Source organism: Nematolebias whitei, chromosome 10, assembly GCF_014905685.2.
Source record: "Nematolebias whitei isolate Nwh7 chromosome 10, NemWhi1, whole genome shotgun sequence".
Lineage (NCBI taxonomy): Eukaryota > Metazoa > Chordata > Actinopteri > Cyprinodontiformes > Rivulidae > Nematolebias > Nematolebias whitei.
Window position 1 is genome coordinate 36,865,285 of NC_056507.1, and position 23,749 is coordinate 36,889,033.

The window sequence follows — 23,749 nt, forward strand, 5'->3', positions numbered from 1 at the left end:
TATATCCTATATTATTAATTAGTCAGAAAGAAACAAGCCATAACCAAACAGAACCTAGCTCAATAAACAAGCCAACTACACAACAATGTGAGCTTTCAAACAGCTTTGTTAATAAAAGTTAATAAAGGTTAATAAAGGTTGAATAAATATACTTCATTAGAATCAGACTTTTTAAAGAGCAATCTTTCATTGTTCAGTTCAAACTTTCCAAGTTTTTGTCACTGGATATTGCACCCAATAAATGTAATAAATGTTGTTTTGGAAATTCTAACCATTTACTTTTACTTAATACTCTTACTTTAAGTACATTTTATAAGATAAATTTACTTTTGATACTTAAGTACATTAAACGTCCGATACTTTAAGACTTTTACTTAAGTAATCATTTTAAAGGAGACTTTAACTTTTACCAAAGTAATTTTATGGTAAGATACTTGTACTTTCACTGAAGTATTACTTTGAGGTACTTTATACAACACTGAAAATCCATATTTAATGTCACAGAGAATAGCTGTAAATGTTGAATTTTAGTTGTGAGTTTTGCAGGGGCGATTCTTGAACATGCCCTTTAGGGGTGCTTTGCCCCCAGTGCTGAATGTCTTTGCTTGAACAACGCAGTGACCATTAGTGTCAGAAGCATTAGTAACGTGGGGGGGACACAATGGTGTGGAGCTCTAGGTGTCCTCCCTCAGAAATTTTTTAATAAAATAGATGACATTTCTTGCATTTTGGTATATTTTAACGGGTTGTTAAACATGTAAACACTTGATTAAATAACTCTTTTCTAGAGCATGACACAACAAGAAATAGTGCTAAGCTAGCAGTGTGCAATACAGACACACTGGCTGAGATGCTACAGACGTAGCACTCTGCTTTACATTACACAACCTAATAAACACTTTGTACAAAATCAGTATAGTGTTAACTGATCATAACAAACAAAGAGTAACCTCATGCAATCAGAAGTGGTAACATATATCATCATATAAAACACAAAAAACAAAGCACAACTACTTTGTAGCTTTAAGCTAGGCCTGTCACAATAAACAATAAATCAATTAAACACATAATAAATGAAAATTATCAACCTCATTTTCATTTATCAGCTTTATCGTTTCTTCGTGTCTCCCTCTTTCTACTGAAGACACTGGATGACAAAAGACAACTCCAGTGCGCTTCACTTCACTTCACTGACCCCTTCTTTTTCTCTTTAAAATCTGCTTTAACTGGCCAAAATCGCATTTTTGGATCGTTAAAAGCAGCTAAGCTGAGAAGTTAAGCTACGAGCTAACAGGCTGACCTCGGGGGGAAAAAACCTCCGTCTTGTCAAAGCTCCAAAAATTTGCCGTTGAAACTTGTGCCTTCATCTAAAAAGTTGTTTCTCTCTGCAAAAAGAAGCTGCAAACTTGTTTACTGATTTTTATTAAAAGCTTTGTGTGATAAATGTTATGCTAAAGAGCTCAAACGACACTGAGCGTCTGCCATTTTGAAAACTGATAAACAGGAACAAGAGACAGCCCATGTCACGTCAAGAGGCCTCCCTCCCATTTTTCCCTACTTCTAGTGTCTGACCTGGATCACATTTCATGCACACTGTAGAATATTTTGCTTACAGGCAGCCAGAGTTGACTTTAAAAAATAAAGAACAAAGTTTCAAACAAAGGTCTTGCACAATATGAAGTGCCCCTACATATGTAGTGTGAATTACCCTCTGTTACTACATTATATTTTACCTCAATACATTTAAAAATGTCTGAGTTATAGACAGTTTTGTGTTTGTTAATACTGATTAGCTGTGGTGGCCTTCTGGAACTGGCTTGATCCTGTAAGTCTATCAAAGATGTACATCCAATAATCTAAGAGTGTCTTTAAATACATACACTAGTATGCAAGATATTTTGCAACACTGTAGACAAACAGATACCCACATGCACACAATTCTACTTCTTTTGTCTTTTCCCTCTTCGGGGGTCACTGCAGAAAGTCATCCTCCTCCATCTCTGTCCTCTGCATCCTCTGTCTTCACTCTAACCACTCAGCCACAGCTGCCCCTTGTGAGACCAGCTATGTTTTATGGTCTGGAGACAGAGACATGGACAAAAAGACAGGAGACAAAACTGGAAGTAGCAGAAATGAAGATGTTGAGGTTCTCCTAAGGAATGACAAGGATGGATGAGATTAGGAATGAGATCATCAGAGGTACAGCACAGGTTGAACAACTGGGAGATAAAGTTGAGAGACCAGACTGAGATGGTTTGGACATGTCCACAGGAGGGACAGTGGGTATACTGGTAGAAGGATGTTATAAATGCAGCTGCCAGGAAAAATACAAAGAGGAGATGTATGGATGCAGTTACAGAAGACATGGAGGTGGTTAGAGCAGTCGTCCTCCAGTGCAAGAGTTGGGGGTTCGAATCCACCAGCAGTCACATGTCGAAGTGTCCCTGGGCAAGACACTGAACCCCTCATAGCCTCTGATGTGTGTCCCATCAGTGTATGAATGTGATCTAAAGCTCTGATTAGTCTCTATATAAGGTGCTATATAAGTACAGTCCATTTACCACTGTCTTGTAAACTTTTCCTTTGACCTTTGCTGACACACTTTTGTCACAAATCACTCCTGAAACTTTTCTCCATCCACTCCATCCTGTCTGGACTCTCTTCTTCACATCTTTACCACATTCCCCACTTTCCTGGACAGTGAACCCCAAGTCCTTGAAGTCCTGCACCTCTGTGACCTCTGCTCCTTGTATCCTCACTGTTCCACAGACCTCCCTCTCATTCACACACATGTACTCTGATGAGCACAAATCCTTATCACCCGATGATTGGTATTGGTTGTGGGCGATAAGCATCCACAGATGTACAGTTAAAATGAATGCTCCAATACTGAATCGCTGCATTCTTGAACTTTACTTTGACATAACTCTGCAGACCAGGCACACATAGGAGTTAGTGTTAACCACAAGAGGGCAGCAATGACATGCTTTGTATTCAGAACAGTCACTACCACACTGTAAATGCAGGCAGGAGAGAAAATACAGAAGTTACACACTTCATTATGTTGTTGCAACTGGACACTTGACCAGTTTCAACGAATTCCATGATAAAGTGTACCATTTTGCACAACAACTTGAGAAAAAGAGCATATGCCTGCTCTGACAGATAATGTGTCTGCCAGTGTGTTTGCGTGCTGGTGTAAATTTATCTGTAGCATTAGCAAAATATCTCACAAACCACAGGACCGATTTTAATGAAACTCTTAGACACTAATGGCACTTTGGTTGGCCTTGTTGCTGCTTTAAGTGCTTTATAAATAAAGTGGTATAGTATGGTATGGTATGGTATGGTATGGTACGGTACGGTACGGTACGGTACGGTACGGTACGGTATGGTATGGTGCTAATAATTGGATATACACATACAACTAATTACTTTAGGAGTCAAACCCATTTGAGATGACAGCCTCAGCTAAGCAACCTAATCATTCACCAAATGGCTTGTTTTTAGTCAATGTTACAGATACTGAGCTAAAGTTTAGTTGTGATAGTAGCTAAAAGTCATCCTCAGCACATTTTCTGAGCACTAACACATTTAGCAAGATTTCACAGCACAAGTTTTGAGCAAAAACAGAAAGAACTTGGTGTCTTCTCAACATCAGAGTGGCCTAAAAGGTGACAGGTGATGAACATCCCTTCAAGGAAAGCTAGATCTTTAATTAAGGTGAGTTTGACTTTGCTTCAGTAATTAGTAGCTGAGGAGCTCCTATCTGTGCAGCAGGGCCAGTCTGTCTGTGGAACGCTGCGTAGACATGTTATCATCGGAGAAATATGTCTACAATTTGCATTGAAATTTACCTGACTGGAAAACAACTTTATTTTGGCGTCATCAAGGGATTAGTGCTGTAATAACAAAGTGTCATCATAATAATTGCTACACCAGTCCCATGGAAGTGTGCATGCTTTTACAAAGATTGCACAACACTGCTTCAACCTTGGATAACGGATATAACAAAAGTACTTTGAACAAAGATTTGCTTTTTACAATTTTTACAGGGACAGTTTAGAGTTACCAGTCAGCCTAACGTGCATGTTGATGTTCTGTGGGAGGAAACCGGAGCACCCGCAGAAAACCCACGCATGCACGGAGAGAACATGCAAACTCCACCCAGAAAGGCCCCCAGCCTGGATTTGATCCGGCGACCTTCTCGCTGAGAAGGTTGTGTGTTCTCGATTCTGTCGTTTTTGTTCATGAATTACAAAACAGATTTTAAAGAACCCTTCTTTATACAGTATGTACCTGTACATCCAGAACTGATTAACTTTTGTGGTCAACCGGATCTATGATGGCCACCACAGTGAAGTAATCTTAGCCAATATATTGGTTATAACTGTTTTACATATGTTCTGCTTAAATGTGGTGTGGTGGTAGATAACAGTCATTCACAACACTTGTTCTAACTGGGAACTTGGAACTTCAGCTGAAATACCCATGAAATTGCACAACATGTTATTTTCCAGGTTTGCCTGCCTACTCCTTTCCCATAGGTGATCTTATTAAAACTCTGGCATGGAAAGTGGCGGGCAATATGCATATCTTCAGGGGATACTTGGCCTTTGCTTTTGTTAGACTAGTCCAAGAACCTTTATACTAGGTATAGTTTTAAAGTTCGACTTATGAGATTGCGTTTATGCCTCTGGTTGGTTGTTGTCTTGTTTACTGTGTATATTTAAAAAATAACGGGTTTAAATCCAGAGTAGCTGTCAAAATATCCAAATGTTCAATGATTTTTTTGATAAATGTTTATGCTTTTAACACAGTTTTACCCCAATTAAATTATTGTTTGGGGATTGATATAATTCAAACTTATCAGGGTCTTAGTTAAAAAAAATATATATTTTGCATTCGAAAACAGCAAATATTTTTCGCTTAAGTTTATGACAATTTAGCGATCAGCAGTGGTGGGCACAGCTAACCAATAACTTAACTTTGCTAATCCAAATTCCACTAACTCAAAAATTAGTTTTGCTAACACTAATTCGCTAAACAGATAAAAAAAAAAAAAAAAGAAGGAATTAGTGCAAGCTAACATTAAACTGCTAACCTCTTAGACGACTGTCACTCAGTCTGTGTCACGTCTCCGTCTCCTTCCAGTTGAAGCTGCATCAGTCAGTCTCGTCTTGTCACGTGTAAGCTAGACCCTAATGGATACTTTGAGACAACAGACAGGGAAAAGCTTGTGAACTTTGGTAGTATAAAGTTGGTGAAACCAAATTAAGCAAAAGGTAATTCCGCTAACAATTTCCAAATCCAGTGAAAACGTTAATCTATTAGATGATGTTGATGTTGGGCGGCTGTGGCTGAGTGATTAGAGCAGTCGTCCTCCAATGTGAGAGTTGGGGGTTCAAATCCACCAGCAGTCACATGTCGAAGTGTCCCTGGGCAAGACACTGAACCCCTCATAGCCTCTGATGTGTGTCCATCAGTGTATGAATGTGATCTAAAGCACTGATTAGTCTCATTAGAATGATTTGTTCAATTAGCTTTGTAGAGATCTAGTAGAGTGCTGTATGAATGGGTAAATGAGGCACAGATTGTGTTGTAAAGAGCTTCGAGTATCTTGAAATAAGATAAAAAGGCGCTATATAAGTACAGTACATGAAAAATTAGTTCCACTATTAGGGACTGTCTTAGCAGTTAGCAGTTTAGCATTAGCTTCTGCTATTTATTTATTTATATTTTTTACGTGTTTAGCGGATTAGTGTTAGCAACGCTAATTTTTTAGCTAGTGGAATATGGGTTAGCAGGCAGCACGGTGGCGCAACTGGTAGAGCTGCTGCCTCTCAGCGAGCAGGTCCCTGGTTCAAATCCTGGTCCGGGGGCCTTTCTGGCTGGAGTTTGTTCTCTCCGTGCATGCATGGGTTTTCTCCGGGTACTTCGGTTTCCTCTCACAGACCAAAAGCATGCATGTTAAACTGATTGGTAACTCTAAATTGTTCCTAGGTGTGAGTGAGGAAGTGAATGGTTGTTTGTCTCATTTGTCTCTTTGTGTCCCTGTGATAGACTATAGACCTGTCCAGGGTGTCCCCCGCCCCTTGCACAATGATTGCAACCCCCGAGACCCAAAATGGAAGAAGCGGGTAAAAGATAATGGATGGATGGATGAATATGGGTTAGCAAAGCTAACTTTTGGGTTAGTGTGCCCACCACTGGTGAGTCATGAATGGCTAGAGGGAGGAAAAAGATGGACTGGTGTGTGCAGCCATTTTGAGGGACTGTCTTATGAAAGAGCCCTATTTTGGCTTTATTATTAATTAAATAGAGTAAACAACAAAGTCCATGCTCAATAATCCAGGTATGCAATCCAATATTTTTCAGTCAGGACAGCACAAAAAAATAAACTGTCCAGATGACCTGACTGAAAAATGTTAAACAGAGTAAAGTGTAAAAACAATGCTTTCTCTTCAAGAGGGGACGTCTTGTGGTGTTTTTTAAGACAAATAATAAATATAGAAAATGAAGTTCCGAAGTGAAGCTTTAGTTATTGTTTTAAAGGGGCTGACTGACCAGAGACCCACGTAGTGGGAGTGACCCCCTGTCCGCATTACTTCCCGCACCGCCCCTGTGGTGGGATGGGAGCGCGTGAGAGTGTGAAGAGAAAAGCCAAGAAAAGAAGACAGGGCAAGAGGAAGAAGGAGAAGGAGGAGTAGGATAGGAGGTCTGGCTCTAAACCCCGCCTCCCCCTCTAGGATCATTTCTTCTTCTTCACGGCCCTTCCACGCTGGAGGACAGAAAGAGAAAGAGAAGAAGAAGGGCAGCAGCGCAGCGACCATGGCCTCAACCACCGCGTCTCAGCGAGAGACAGTGTCCGACCCGAGCGCACCTCTGCCGCCGCCGCCCGCTGCCCGGAGCCCGCAGACCCCCAGGACCCAGAGCCCGGATGAATGAGAGGATCTGGACCGGGGCCGTGGACAAACATGAGGGTCCTCTTCACACAAAACGCCGGTTTCGTCGCAGCTTTTTCGCCTCTTTTGTGATGTTGGAGGCGTGTAGGACGATGTGAACAAAACAGCTGAATTATATCAGTAGAGCAGCGAGGAGATCAATTATTTGGCTTCTTTTTACCCCTTTATTTCAATGGGATAGAGCTTGGATATATATCTATTTATATTTAAATCATAGCCAACATATTTGAATGGAGAACGTGTTCAGCCTCCGGTAAGCACACAGCTGTCGAAAACTGAACACAGTATATTTTAATACGTTATTAACACTATAAGATGCAGCGATAGCATGTGTTAGGTTATTATGAGACGATTATTTTAAATTATTTTGGTTAATTAGTAATCCGTCACTATATTATAGCAACATGAAAAGGCAAGTGGAGCCATTTCTGCCAATTATATCAATCAAGACAATCAGTGAAAACTAGATTCCTCATGTGATGATATCACTTGTAATTTATTTATTTATTATTACTAGTTTTAGTCTGTTATTAAGCTTATAGGTGATATAGGATCTTTTTGTTTTGAGTAGGGCGTTGAATCATATTTAACAGTGTAGTGAGATGGAGAGCGCTCGTTTATCCCCCCGCCGGGGGGCCACCCGGCTGGAGGCTCAATTGAGAGGCACAGGCGGAGCAGAGTGCACGGCGGCTGGGGGGGTCCTTCCCCCAGGTAACCCCGCTCCACCTCCACCTGCTCCCGGCAGCTCACCTGAGGAGCCCCCGGCCTACAACAGCAGCGACGGCCGGAGGAGCTCGGGCGTGAAGAAGCACCACCACAAGCACAACCTGAAGCACCGCTACGAGCTCCTGGAGACGCTCGGGAGAGGCACCTACGGCAAGGTGAAGAAGGCCATCGAGCGGCACTCCGGCAGAGAAGTGAGTCACTCAGCAAGTATCAATGAGATGGTTTGTGTTGTTCTGGTTCTTTGGTGAGGCCCAGACGCTTTGGCCTCAGATGGTGAGTTGCACTCAGAGGCTTGTTGTGGGAATCCCCCCATACGCTCCAAAACAAGACCCATGGGGCCATTGGAGTTGTGCTGCACACGCTTTGTCCTGTGCAGGGCCTCACGACCGGATGCTGGAGTTCAAATCCGGCAAACTGACAGACTAATGTGACCTGTGAACCCTGTAAGCATCATGCCAACCAGCCAACCCCCACCCCAAAGATAACATAAAAGAAAAGGCTACTGTGTCAGAGTTTATTTACCAGTATCCAGCAGAGACAAACCACTTTTCTCATTTATCTGGTGCAACCCTGCAAGATGCTTTACCTGCAAAGTACCTTGAAGAACAGGTACGGGTACTAAAGAGGCTGTAGTTGCAACAAACACTGATTACATTTCCTTTGTTTAATGTGTACGAAGCAAACAGACGGCACTCACATTTGTTTTGACAGCAGTTTACTGTAAATAGGTCTATGCAAGACATTTGAACAAGCAATATCTTACCTGTTGTAGATAGCTCTTTAACAGCCTCTATTTGGAGAAATTCAGTTTAGATTACTGGACTGATGAGACCAAAGTGGATTGCTGCCATTTTAAAACAATCCCCATCACAAAACATTTATATCGGATGATGAAAATATTATTTTATAAACCCATACATCAATGTTAGTTTTTCATTACATAGTTATATTCATAAAGTTTTATGGTTATTTGGCAGCTAGCAGTAGTGCCTCCTGCAGGAATATCATAAGATTTATGCCAGAATAAATGAAAAGTGCACAATTGAAAGTAAAAAACAATATTTATAAATTAGCAATCGAATGAAGGACTTGTACGTTTTTAATGTTGGAGTTGTTTTAAGGCAGCAGAAACTTTCATTTTCACATTGGTCTCAGTTCTGCTAAAAGTAGCCATTAGATTTTGTCAGAATTAAACTTTTCTCCAAATTATTGTTCAAAGAGATATCTACAACAGGTAAGATATCGCCTGTTAAGCTTTTCATTGAATTCCACTCCGAAAAATCTGAGCTATCTTAATAAAATTTACTTTGTGTTTAGGTATTAATGGGTAAATATGACCCTGTACCCACTGTGGACTTGTGGAAATTTCCATGAAACTCAGTACAGGTCAATAAAGCCCTTCACGCCCCACCACTGGCATGTTTTACTTGTAATTTATTTTATTAACCCTAAAACTATGGCATGCTTTTACGTCCTGGTCAACATTTTAATGTGTGCTCATAAATATCATCTAGTGGATTTTGGAACATTTCTTTTTCTAAAAATGGAAAATGGTTGTTAGTTTATAAAAATGCTTGATTCATGCCTCATATGTTTCTGTTTTTATTGTAAATTTATTTTAAAGTGAAGGATTCTGCCACCAAACTAATTTTTTGTGAGACTCTTTATCTTGCCTAGAGAGGCAGAGTCTACACTTGAAACTGTATCAGCGCACGACTGCACTGAGCCACGTGCATCTGGAGCGTTGCTGTTAGAGTTTGCCTGACCTCTGACCTAGAGGAAGTCCCTCGTGTCCGTGTGACAAATACAACAGTTGGGCGAGACTGTTAAGCTGTGATCTCGATTTGCTGTGACTTTTCCGCTCGACTCATTTATCAAACTCAGTCAGGAGAGTAGAAAGAGGAGAGGATCGGGACGTTTCCTGCGTGATTGAGATGGACTTAAGTCAAAGCACTTGAGGAAGATTGATTAGATGTGGGCTGATTTATCGTATCAGGGAAAATAGAACAGAGCAGTTGTTTTAATCTGAGAAGCCATATGCTACAAAGCTGAGAGAATCAGTGAAAATCCAAAGTTAGTACTTGAAGTGAAAGTGATCCAAGAGGTCATTGTGAGAAAATGTGACAAGCTTTGTGTCTGTGCATGCCTAGAGAAAACGCTTAGAGACATAGAAGTACATGTGCGAGTTATTATGTGAAAAACCGCTTCTAGATGCTGTGGCCACAGCATCTACTAAAATGGACACTGGCACATGAAAGTGTATCCACAGCAGGAAATGAAATAGGGAGGAAGGTTAATATCCTGGAACTATATCAAGGACAGGAGGAGGTAAGCAGCTAGCATAGGAACATGGGGAAACCCACCACAATAACAAAAGATGGACTGCCTTAGCTGAAAAGGAAACAGACTTGTATAAATGTGATCTTAAAGCACTTGATTACGTCATTCTTGAGCAATGGCTTCAATAAGGAGGTACACAAAAGGGGAAAACACTGACATTCCTCGGCTATATGTGGTGCCGCTGATGAGGTTTTATGATTCCTGGCTGTGTTTGAAAATAAAGTTCTCTGGAAAAGTGATGGGCCTTCTCCTCCCACTTTCTCTCTTCTTTCTCTCCCACTCCTCTGACTCTGACTCAGACATCCAGTTAGCACAACTGATGATCATGAGCTTTAAAAAATGTACGGACAGGCACTGCTTGTGATGAATACGTTATCTATTTTAATCGGCTGAGAGAGCGCTGGAAAATGTCAGGCTCTGCTGAAGCTAAGCGTTGACTTTCACTTCAAAACAAGGTTTTTTGAGAACAAAGGTTGTGGAGAGGCTGGACGCCTGGCACTGTACATGTTGGGGCCATGGACTGGAGTGCAGTGCCTGTTTACTGTGATTGATGGTAATGGGGATCCACTTAAAGACAAGCATATCTGGGTATACCACACTAAGGGGTTGATCTACAGACCTGTGTAATGATCCGCGTCAGGGTCTGGGCATGAGAACATAAAGATAGTTGCCAATGATACATGGCATTGACTCAAACCCAGGGGAGAGTTGGCTTAAAATGACTTGTAATGTTTCTTTACCACCTTCGTAGAAGACAAAGTATTCTGATGTTAAGGAGCAGTAATACAACATTAGCAGACTTGACTCTGTGTATGACTTTTGTAGATCATTTATAAATAGATGACTAAAAAGATGAAGCAATTTAATATTCCCTATTAAATCTCAGATTCAGCCACGCTGCTTAACCCAAGTCACAAATATTACTCATGTTTTAGAGATTGGGGAGAAAATGTTGACTATTCTTATGGAGCCAAATCAACCATCAGTTAACCAACTTTTACTTTTACAAACACAGCATGCAAATCTGCAGGCTTGTTTGTTATAGTTTAGTTTATTTAAATTCTGTGTAATCAAGGCTTGGTCTGGAAGGGAGCTATTCCGGATTTGGGTTATTTTATTGATGTACATGGTAATTAGCTTGGCACTCGCTACCGCCTGTGGTTTTTGCTGCATGGGCTCCTCCAAAGGCAGCGGCTTTGCAAGAAGAGGACAAAAGTTTAAACTAACAGTCCTCAGAGCGAGCGGACTCTATGCAGACCTGATCAAAGTAAACCCAGGACTTGATCCAGAATGTTTAGGCTACAACTAGACTGATGTGCTAGCCTGTGTACTCTCAGTTGGTTTATTTAGAGAGGGCCACTTCTTATTTATGAAGCGCATACGTTGGTGATTTAAATGTATCCATTTGTGGTTAGGAACACTGCAATAACAATGGAAAATCGGCAAATCAAGTGTTGTTTGTATCTGTTAAATTTCTTATAACAAATCTATTTTAGCAGGGCACACAGATAGACCAAATCACTGTGTGGAACTCTGCTCGTTCTCATGATTTCTGCATAAAACTCCCAGCAGGAGAACTTTACAGGCTCTTAAATTAAGGCCATTAGCTGTTCATAATTAGAATGACTAAAAAAAGATGCTGGGGGGTGATTAATGTCTTCTCAAGGAGTTTTTGACAAGTAGCAAGACTGCTGGTTACAGTGAAAGTGAGTCGGGACCTTTTTGCTATAGTGAGACTTGTATTCTTGAAGCTCATGATCTTCTTTGGCTATGTGGTTGATTGTATTGGTTTGTGACTCACTCCATCTCCCACATTGTTGTGGACTGAGTTATCTCAGCAGCTTTAAACAGATTTCCTTGAAATCCTGTACAGGCATTGATTGTGTCCAGAGGGTGAAGTGTGATGATTTTCCTGTATCCTGTAACTTTTATGCTGGGCCCAGCGTAAAGTTCACAGTTGCAGTTATGTGATAAACTAGCCCATTAGACATCCATTTACCACCATTAATAAAGTGCAGTTAAGTCAGGGGTTGCTAAACCTTACTCATGCACAGTTACTGGATATGAACCAACTCAGTCTTATAAATAGCACCTTTGCATAGTGGGTCAACCAGTTTGATAATGCTAAGATGGTTTCTGGAGTCCGCCCTCTCCCCCACCGACTCATCTGAGGCAGCCATGGCCAAAATGGTTCTAACCACTTGAACCACTTTGTTGGAACTCTTTCAAGAGATTTCTTCATCCTTCTATCCATTATCTTTATCCGTTTCTTCCTTTCCATGTTGCTCAAGTTGCTGGTGCTACTGGTGTCCATGTCCAGCAGTTACTGTGAGAGGCAGGGTACACCTTGGGCAGGTTGCAAGTCCACCACTGCATAGAAAAGTGTATAAGACAAGGCTCTGTTATAGTCAAAATGTAGACACATTTTGTCTTTAGAGCCCAAGACCCCTGACTTTTTTGCTCATGTTTTCCCTGATATATCACATAGCGTTCAATATGTTGCGCAAGAGCTGTGCAAACGTTAAAGTTCAGTGATTACATGTGACCTAAATGTGTTGTCCAATTTGAAAGTTCTCTTTGGTCGTTGTACTTTCAAAGTAATACATAGTTATGCATTTGCAATAACAGAAAAATAATAGTTTGCAAAAAGGATACTTTCTGTAAGTCAGTTCAAGAAAACATGTTCTTTCTGTTTCCAGGTAGCTATCAAATCAATTCGGAAGGAGAAGATCAAGGATGAGCAGGACATGGTGCACATCCGCAGAGAGATTGAAATTATGTCATCCCTCCGCCACCCACACATCATCTCTATTTATGAAGGTGAGAGACTAGAACATATCTGGAAAACACAAATGTCTTGATAAATCATAAACACTTGTTCAACTTGAACACAGGTTAACAAGAAAGCACATGCATCCAAAATTTCCTCTTCCGCCAGTCCATGTAGCCAAGCTGCAGGACTGTCTTATTATGGCACGCATGTGTCATCTTAGGTTCTGGGCTGCAGCACCGGGATGTTATTAATCTTCTCTGTCTGGCTGCTTGGGCTAGTAAAAGTCTGGATGACTTTGGCCATGTGTGTCTGGCTTTCTCTGAATGTGTGTGTGTGTGTGTGTCTGCATGTGTGTGAAGATCTTTGGGTCTGTAAGAGGAGCGATGTTCTAAGAGATTGCCTTTCCCACATCTAAAAAGGTCTCATCCCTTGTCTTCTCTGGTCTTGATCTCAAGGCCAAACATCTGCTGATACTTAGAGACAACTGCAGCTGGGAACCAGACTCAACTTGTGCACGTGTGTGTTCATAGTCTTGGTATACTTATGTCTTGTTCTTTATGTGTTTGTGTTTGTGCATAGCTTGGGAATCACTTGACTGACTTCAGTGACCCAGGCTTGCACCCTGTCTGATTCCAGTCCAGTGCTATGAAGTGGGAGGAAAGGCCTTAAACCTTCCCCTGAGCAATGGAAACATAATTCTACCCCAGGAAGCAACTTTGTAAATATCAAAGCTTTCACTCTGGGCTCAGACAGCACCGACATTTATTCATTGGGCCCTTTTTAAATGACCTTAACCTTAATAGAGAATAACAGATAAGGATGTATGATGACTGTGAATCTTAAACAATTCCTATAGAACTTTAGAAACCTTGCTAACAGTTAATCATATCTTATTATATAGCCTAGCTCATGAGCAGGTAGTTATGGTCACAAGGCTCTGTAGTGGGTGTTGGTTTTAGATGATTTGTGGCTTGTGACTTTTTGTATGCCGTGTCAACAAAGCAGCAATTCAGTGCCATTTAGCTGCCCTGGCACAGTGACAGAAGGTTTTGTGCCACTGCCAAAACTAGTTACCCGCTGTCTTTTGTCCAGTTTTAAAGTCCCCAGATCTTTATTCATAATGTGTAGGTAAAAAAATGTCATTTGTCATGCCGATGTGCCAGGAGTTAGCCAGAGGGCTAAAGGGCAGCTGGGTTTTACGAGTTTTGCAAGAGAATGATTGAAAGAACACCCAGCTTTAAAAACTCAGACATGTTGAGTTTCTGTTTTTCTCTCGGTTTATAAGCAACCAACTCCACCAACAATCTCCAGCAGAGGCATTGCTCTTGCTTTTGGTGGTTCTCTTCAAACCCAGCGTTTACTGTTGTGGCCTGGCCTCCACCCAGCCTTGCTTGGTCGAGATATATAGGAGTCCTACAGATTTGTGTATCCGGCAACACCCTTTTCAACAGCCACTGCTAACTGCCTTGTGTGAAGCAAAGCTAAACCAGATGTGTGTGTGTGTGGAGATTGATTTTTTTCACTACTCCCTTACATTTTGCATCCATCAGCATGGGCACTTAGACGCAAATTTAGATTTTTCTTTTTCTTTGCAACTTAGAAAACAGATTTTTGATTTATAGGTTGTGGTAAATTCTCAGACTGACACAGCAAAATGAAACTGTTGCGTCATGCTTTTCTGTGTGATGACTAATAAAACTGGAAATTAGGTAAAGCTGTTCTTGTGAGAAAAAAATCTAACTTGTATGGAATTTAATGTATATTTTTTATTTGTACTAAAACTATGTTGATCATTAAAGTTCTATTATCTTATAGTCGCTTGTCGTTGCTGTAGTGTAACAACTTTAAACCAACTTATCTTACATTTTGAGTTCTGTCTGAATAATCAATATTTAGCTTCAGCTCTACCCTTTTTCAGACTTCAGGCTAAGCTAAGCTAAATGTTAGCCTCCATTAAATCAGTAAGATAAGATAAAATAAGATAAGAAAACTTTATTGATCCCGCAGGAAATGATGCTTTGAATTTTGTTGAACAGCTTTTTCCATTCATATGAAACTTTGAATTAGGAAGACATTTAGAATAAAGTTAGAAACAGCCTGAGAAGAAACTCACAATCAGAATGGTAAACATGTAGAACTATGAGAAGGAAATCATTTTGTGAAGATAACTCAGTCAGTGTAATATAGTCCAAATGAGAAGGAGACCCATACTCTTAAATGTTGCACTTATTTATTTAGACTTGTTTAAATCTGGGACAGCACAAAAAAACAATGTTACATGTTAAAACAATCAACCTCTGCTTTGTAGGTAGTGTCACTAGCCAAAGGCTAATTTTTAAACTTAGTTTCTTCTGACTCCTACCGAATCTTATACTGTATATCTTTAAAATACAGTATTACAAGTAAATAAAGGAAATGTTTTATAGCCTAATTAATCAAACAAAGTGCATATTTATAGCTCATTTGTCTGTTGCATACACCATTACAGTGGGTATGTTTACATGGACATAAGTAACCGGATCAAATGGCCGGTCGGAATAAAAGTGTGTCATGTAAACGCTCCGTTCGGGTTATTTTTTGTGTATTCGGCGCGATCCGTTATAATTTGTGATCAGAACGAAACGGGTGGTTTACGCCGATCCGAAACCCGATCGGTGCGCATGTAAACGCTTGATCTGTTCGTTTTTATCTGATGGTGAAAAACTGACCTGACTGCACATGTGCGACTTTGCCATTTGCCTGGCTAACGCTAATAATATTAGCATGTCAGGGAAGTAAAACTGGTCGGTGAAAGACACAACATTTCTACTAGAAACTTTTTAAAGAGCTCAAAATGATTTCTATTACCTGTAGCTCGTCAGGGAGTGCAATAACGTCTCCACCATCATTAAAACCTGTTGCGGGTCCATTTTGGGTGCTCAGGTTTGTTTACGTTCACCCGGAAGTAGAACTTCTTCTTCGGTGGTTTTTTTAAGGAGAGTTTACCACTCTGCGCATGTCAGTACTGCTGTTCAGAACAAAGCCCGCTGCATGTAAACGCTCATCATGAACAGATTGTGCCCATGTAAACAATACATTTGAATTATTCAAACAGAACACATTTCAATCCGGTCAGAGAATTCTGCGCATGTAAACATAGCTATTGATAATTATTCTCTTTCCAACGTGCCAATGTGGGATTTTCCATCAGTGCAAAACAATAGGTGCTAATTTGTCAGATAGGAGGGTGAATAAAGTTCAGTGAGTGACACAGAGGACTGTTGGGTGGCTGGCGTACCAAGCAGACCTTATCAAACCCAACTTTTGTAAGCCAGGTTCTTTCTTTTCTTTACCACCAGAGGTTAAAGGTAAATGGGAGTGTAAGCTAAGACTTGGCCCTCCAAGCACAAGGCCATCAAGGATCAGTATGTTTACATAGACATAAGTAATCAGATTAAGCAGCCATTCGGAATAAAAATGTGTCATGTAAACATAGGGTTGGACAATAATTCGATATCGACACAATATACTTTTATTTAATAACGGTGATATGAGTTTTAAGCACATTTTTGATATTTCAATAGGATTACTGCGTTTCACTGACGCATTTCTTTTTCTGTTCGGATTGAAGCGGCCGCATCAGTTTCTACCCGGACAGAAAAAGGTGTGACACAACTACGTAAGTGCGTGGTGACATAGATGATACACAGAGCTCGAGTCCAGAAGGCGTTAGCGGTACCAGGCTAGGCTAGGCTAATCTCCAACGCACGTTAAGTTTTCTCTTCAATATGAGCGCCCATGACCGTCAGAATGTGACAGAACAAGCTTTCACAAGCGAAGAGAAAGCAGATGACATAAATGATATGAGAGGAAAGACTAATTCGGCGGTGTGGAAGTGGTTTGGCTAGCTAAGATCTGATAAACTGCAGGTTTCAGTCAGTGTGCTGCAAAATGTGACGGAGAGTCGTTTCAACTAACGGCGGAAACATGTTTAACTCGTTCCATTCAATAGAATATGTGGAGAGTCAGAAGATGAAGCACAATAAAAGTTTGAGCCAACAACACCTGAAACAACATTGTTTCACAACACCTCCAGCTCTAAACAACACCTCCAGCTGTATCAAAAGAGAAACCCAGTTTGTTGCATGGGTTAGGGTTATATTGTTTAAAGTTAAACCTATTAATATTGACCAAGTTGAGAGTTTTATGTTTATTTGATGGTGAGTTCAAAATTTCTTTTGAAGGCTAAATACAGATAAAAGGTGAACAATTTATTTGTACAGTTTGTACAGTTTTTCTGAGGCTTTTATATTGTTTATATTGATATTGAATTATATTGTTATCGACCGAAATTAAGAAATATATCATGATACGTTTTGGCCATATCGTCCAGCCCTATGTAAACGCCTCATTCCAATTATTATTTGTTGATTCAGCTCGATATGAATGAATTTGTAATCCGAATGAGAGGGATGGTTTATGCTGATTCATAATCTAAACGGTGTGAATGTAAACACTTAATCTGATTATCTTATTCCAATTGTGGAAAACTGACCAGACTGCGCATGTGCGACCTATGTCTATTTCACGTATTTCCGCCTGGCTAGATGCTAATATGTCGGGGAAGCTAAACTGGTCGGTGAGCAACACAACATTTCTACTTTGAAAGTGCTCAAAATGATCTGTATTACCTGTAGCTCAGTCAGGGAGTGCAGTAACGTCTCCATCGTCATTAAAACCTGTCACGGGTTCATTTTGAGTCAGGTTTGCTTACGGTCATCATGGAAGTAGAACTTCAGTATTTGTTAAGGAGAGTTTACCACTCTGCGCATGTCAGTACTTCTATTCAGAATAAAAGTCTGCTGCATGTAAACGCTCGTCGTGAACGTATTGTGCCCATGTAAACAATACATTTGGATTATTAATCTGATTAAATTCCAATCCGATCAAATAATTTTGCACATGTAAACATAGCTACTGTGAATGTCGTCCTTGGTCCCTGCTCTGTCCACCAATCAAAAGGCTGGACCTGCTGTGCCCTCAGGAATGCTTGGCTTACTCCCCTTCTGTTATTTCCCTGATTGTGACTGTTCATTGCCAGACAGTCACAATCAGGGAGCATTACCGTCACTCAGCAACTGTGCGTTTTTGTAGAGGATTATATCTTTAAAAGGGATCCTGGGAGAGGAGAAAAAAGGGGGACAGACTATGAAGGTGCTCACTCAAGGGTGCAGAAAGTAGAGGCTCTCACCCTTGGTGACCCTGCTGTGTGGGAAAATCAAGATGGCCGACTGCGTTGATGTCATGTCCTCTGTGTTCCTTTGATCTTCATCTCGTTCTTTCTCTCTACCTGTCTCACATTCTCTTAATGAAAAGCTAATATTGCTTCTTTCAAAAAGTCATAACATTGAGCAACTGATTCTGTTTGACACAACACAAATGCAACACATTATTATTCATGTTGGAATATTTTTTAACATTCATGTTGAAACTTAATGATTGTCATTTTTGATTTGCTTTGGTTTTGTAAACTCAGTCACTGAAAGAAATAGCATAGATGTGAAACGTGTTTGGCCTGCAACTGCATCGTTGTTACAGCTGCAAATACAGTTCTGACTGCTTGAGGGAAACAGAATGAGAGGGATAAACAGCAGGACCGTTGCTAAACGTTGGTTACTTACTGTAACCCCAGATTCTATGAGTATAGGCGTAGCCCTTTAAGGCTGTCGCTAGTGGGTTTCATTTCGTCGTGCGCAGTGCAGCACTGAAAACTTTAGTCCACGCCCACCTGCTGTGTGGGTCTCTCCCCGGTCCGTATAAATTACGGTGAGACCGGATAATCGGCTCCCAAGTAGCTTTTTTTTTTACAGCCATTTAGGAACCAATGAGGCCCAGAGCTTAAAGGGCTATGCCTATACTCGTAGAATCTGGGGTTATAGTACGTAACCAACGTTCTATTTCGTATACGCTTCGCCCTTTAAGGCTGTCGCTAATGGGTTAAAGGCGAAGCAGGATGTAGTCTATGCCTCACTGGGTCCGTTCAGACACAATATGAAGCGCCCGCTTACCCCAAAAAACATTTCATCACTCAGCCTTCTCTGCGCACCATGCACAGGAGCACCCCGGAGAGAAAAAGTTTTCGACAGGGAAAAAAAGGGGAAGGCTGAAAGCAGTCCTGCTGCCGAGAATGGAAAAGAACAGAGGTTACAATTGTAACCGTGTAACAGTGAGCAGAGCAGATCAACAGCTCTTCAGTATGAACAGATTAATAATAAATTAACTGATTAATAATCGGATGAACTGATTGGTAACAGTAGTCATGAACTGATTAGTAACAAGCAAAAACAGCAGTCACGGTGACTTTTAAAAACCTGTTTTGACGTTACTGGCTCGTTTTGTGTGGAGGATGTGTCAAGAGAAGCAGCTGTGAGATCATTCGATCTGACAGTCAGGCTGGAATCAGACACTTTATTCTCTGAATGATGTTTTCATTTTATTTTAAAACTCAAGTCATCATTATACACACACACATCCTCCGCAAGGAGTCATTTCTTGTATCTTCTCCCTCGTGAGCCCTGCGACTGGTTGTTCCAGGGCGGCGCCTGTTGGCGGTCTCTGGGGAAACGCTGAGCCGCTGGTTGCCGCAATGAGAAGGACTGTTCTCTGGCGGGAGGGGCCGGCGGCAGAGCAGGGCAGGAGGACGCCGCTGCAGCTGTGCAGCATCTCTGCTGCTGCCTCTGGCCACGATGATCTCTCCAGCGGGCATGGGGGGTGGGGGGAGGGGTGCGGCTTCATCAGGTGACGCCCAGTCTCCGACACCTCCTCTGACTTCTTCGACTTTTCAAGCATGGCCTTGAATTTGGCCCAGAACAGCGCGTCCGTCATGATGGGGCTCTCCAGCAGGTCTTTCTGCAGTTTCTCTGGCAAGGAGGGGGAGTGTCGAGCCAGGTGGACCTCTGGATCATTGTCATCCAGGCGGTGGTGCGAGACAGGCAAACCACAGAGGAGGCGCACAGGTTGAGGATGACGTCAGATGCTTTGCAGAGCGAGCTCCTCATCTCCTCAGGCAGGTCTGTGTCCTCCAGCCTTTTGGAGATGCTGTAGGCCAGCAGGGCAACATTGTTGTTCACTGCAGCCGCCTGGAAAGCACACTGGTGGGCTCGGTTGGAGAGCGACGTCACCGTCTGGTCGTGTCTCCCTGGAGGGACAAGACGCTGGTCCAAGCTGGACACTTTTGCTCCGAGTGCTTCTGCCAGGCTTGGCTCCAGGGGGGGTACCGAGGGAAAGTTCCGCTCAGTAAACCCCTCCCCTCTGGTGATGGGAGCAAAGGTGGAGATGGGCGCCTTCAGCTTACCAGGTCCGGCTGCAGCCTCGTTCCAGTAGGACGTCAATGCTGGGAAACGAGGCCAGATGGGGTTCAAGGCGGTCAGCCGGGGTGGAGCCAAAACTTCCCACTAGATCATCCGATCTGGGCGGGAGGAGGAGAGGGACGGAAAGTCCCTTCGTGTCAGACGCCTCCTGGATTATGCCGGGCAGCTCCGAGAGGAGAGAACCGACGGCTGTGTGTTCGCCAATGCGGAAAGGCCCGGTGGGGGGTTGGGGGGGTTAGGGGGGGCATCCACTTGGCCCCCCCTGTTCCAACACTACGCTCTCCAGGAGGGAATGAGCAGCAGGGCTGCTGCTGACGTCACCTTTTCTGGAGGAATCATCCGATTCGCTCCGTGACTCGGCATCAAAAAAGGCGATGGCGTTGTCCAGCGAACAGTCCCCCGTCATGGAGAGGCACTCCTCATGTTAGCCTTGACCAAGGCTGCTCGCCTCTGCCTCTCCTCAGGAGGGAGGAGGTCACAGAGATGGCAGGAGGAGGCAAGGTCGGCGTGGCAGGGATCTAGGCATCCTTCACAGATGTCGTGCCGGTCAAAGCTCAGCATGTAGCCGGTCTTGCAGGACAGGCACAGGCGGATGGTGCTGGTTAAGGACATCGTGTTCTTGTAAAAGCAGTGCTGGTTGCTTGCTGAAGAAAAATGGGAGCTGATTATCCGGTCTCACCGTAATTTATACGGACCGGGAAGAGGCCCACACAGTAGATGGGTGTGGACTAAAGTTTTCATTGCTGCGCGCGACGGGATGAAGCCCACTAGCGACAGCCTTAAAGGGCGAAGCCTGTACGAAATAGAACCCAAGTTTACATTTATAGTGAAACTAGCTTTTCTTCTGTGTTTTAGCCATTTGTGTACACAACACCAACAGTTGTTTCCTCTGAAACACAAGCTTTTTGAATATAGGTCTCGGAGCAGAACTTTTCAGAGTTCCTGCAGAAGTATAAGGGTGGTTCACACCAGCCCTGTTTAGTCCGCTTTAATCAAACTCCAGTCTGTTTGCCTAGAAAGTCTGGTTCGTTTGGGGAGGTGTGAATGTGCAATCAAACTCTGATGTTGACCAAAAAAGCGAACTCTGGTCCGCCTAAAAACCTTGGTCTCGGTTCAGTTGAAGTTAACTCTGGCGCAGTTCAAATGCAATGTGAATGCAAGCGGACTGGAGACCGCTCCAAAAGCAGGAAGTGGACTACAGCACAGGGCATTCTGGGTAAATACAACCAAAACAAATGTGCATTTCTCATACCTCATACGGAGCCATCTCAGCTGCCTTGTGTGAAAAACAACATTCTCCATGGTCTTCTGCCTCATCTTCCACTCATGCTGAGTCCATTGTTGAAAAATGACAAAACAGAAATCCTAAAAACTGCTCAAATTTGACGCCACTCCATTTTTGTTTGTTTTTTTCCAGAAGAAATGTCTTCTTCAGAGGTTTTTGTGTCGTTTCCTTCAGTAGTTCTTGGTGCAGCGCCACCACAGGCAAGGGGGGGAACAGGTTGGCTCGACTGATTTTGTGCAGTGTGAATGTGAACCACACCAGCTGAAAATGTAAACAAATGTTTTGAATATTGCTCCCCAATCGAACAGAGTCTACTGGACTATCAGGCGTGAAAACAACCTAAAAACATGGAGCACTATAGGCGGCTGCAGTCAATAGTTTTTCTGCACTCGCGCAAGTAGATGAACAACATACAATTAATGGCAGAGAGTAGAGTGCTGTTTATGCTACTCATCCTTTTTCAGCATGTAGAAGCAAACCAACAGCATCCTTGGCCCAAAGGAACATTTCTGTATTCACCAGTTTGGATGTAACTGTTCATGCTGACACTGCATGCACAGCTTGTTGAGAGCCTGACGTCATAGTTGCCAGATGTACATAATGCATGTTTTTTTTGCCCCTGTATAAAACATTATACAGGCAGGTAGTGGTTAGAAATAATGAAATGGATGTTAAAATGTGGTGTACCATGCCTCACTTTTCTTTTTCTTAGTTCTTTCTGCTTATTCTTGATACTTTTGTGTCCACTTAATTGATTATTGGTTAAAATATTTTGTTCATGGTTATTTTTTTAACCTTTCTCCTCTAATTCTGGTTCCTGAAATGCGATTTTGATTCTGTTAACCACATCTCCCTGCAAAGTTGTGGAGGAGCCAGATACATGGGGTGGGGTTTGGATGATGTAACCCCAGGAGTGGTGAATAGATGTAATGTTCTCCTCTGGAATTTGCTCTAAAACTAAATGGGGGATTTAACTTAATTGCTAACTTTACTTTGGAACTTTCACTTTTGTTTTCAACATAAAATTAAACCTGGAATGGCATTAAAATGTGTTTAGTTGTCCTTGTAGCTTTGCGTTTTCTGCAACTAAATATTAACGCAGTCCAAATATTTTCTTATCATGTTTCAGTGTTTGAGAACAAGGACAAAATTGTGATTGTGATGGAGTATGCCAGTAAGGGTGAGCTGTATGACTACATCAGTGAGCGCCGGCGCCTGAGCGAACGGGAGACGCGACACTTCTTCAGACAGATAGTGTCTGCTGTGCACCACTGCCACAAGGTGAGAAAAACATACATTCATTTACGGATCAAGTTAAATAGACCTTTTTTATTTTTCTTTACTACTTTTCCCCTTATAAAGGCTTTGTTTTCCAAGCCTATTGTTACATGAACCATTCACCTCAAAGGCAGCCATATAGCAAGTTAATCTGCAGATCCTACACAGTATGCTTTTCTTGGCACACTGGTGAGAAAGAGTCATCTGTTCAAGTTTAGTGAAGAAAGAACACAGGCCAATTTAATTCAGGCTTATTACAGGACAGTGCAACAAACAGGCTCCGCATAAATTCTGTGCTCAGACTCTGATGGATATACCAAGATTCCCCCCGGGCTTTTCCCAAGGGATTTAGCTCCGGCCACACCCATGTCAACCCAATGTTCCACACCTCCCTGACTCCCACGAAAGCCCGTAATGTCGCATGATTTGTTCGGAGGGACTCCCCTCTGTCACACTCGTCCCAGCTGGAGATAGGGCTGACATCATTGCCCTTAGATAGAGAGAGTACCAGACAGCCACAAACGATGAGTCATCACCACCAAGCGCAACCTCCTGCCGGGTGGGGTGGTGTGAGTCACTCACACAACAAGAAAGCAATCTTTTTTGCATCTACCAATTAGAGTCATGCAGTGGGGAACCCTCAGGGCCCACTACACCTTCAGGGAAGGCCTAAGAATTCAGCACATATGAAATGCTACTTTTTTTTTTCATTTACTCTTTATTTATACAGGTAGTCTCAATGAGCCACGAGAACTCATTTTCAAGAAAGACCTGTTTAGGAAGCAGATGGTGGGGGTTAACGGCCTTGCTCAGAGGCCCAGAGTGGGGTAAATGAGGGTGGAGGCAGGTGGAGGTGTTTCACCTTTTCTACCCGCATTTTGATGTTGACGGTACTGGGAGTTGAACCTGCGACTTTCTGATCACAGGCCCATCTTCTCTAACCTCTGCACCACCACTCCCCCATAAAGAGATCAGAGATTTAATTCAATTCAGTTTGTTTATATAGCGCCAAGTCACAACAGAAGTCGTCTCA

At 42.2% G+C, this 23,749-nt stretch overlaps 1 protein-coding gene across 1 annotated transcript in view; it reads left to right on the forward strand.

Annotated features, from left to right (window-relative positions):
* The first annotated feature begins 6,786 nt into the window (after window positions 1-6,786).
* The window catches only part of nuak1b (NUAK family, SNF1-like kinase, 1b), a 26,234-nt gene continuing 9,271 nt past the window's right edge, over window positions 6,787-23,749 (forward strand). Inside the window, exons 1-3 of the mRNA XM_037683025.1 lie at window positions 6,787-7,882; window positions 12,731-12,851; window positions 22,568-22,719. Coding sequence (XP_037538953.1) covers window positions 7,568-7,882; window positions 12,731-12,851; window positions 22,568-22,719 — 588 coding nt within the window. The 5' untranslated portion in view covers window positions 6,787-7,567. The remainder of the gene's footprint in view (window positions 7,883-12,730; window positions 12,852-22,567; window positions 22,720-23,749) is intronic.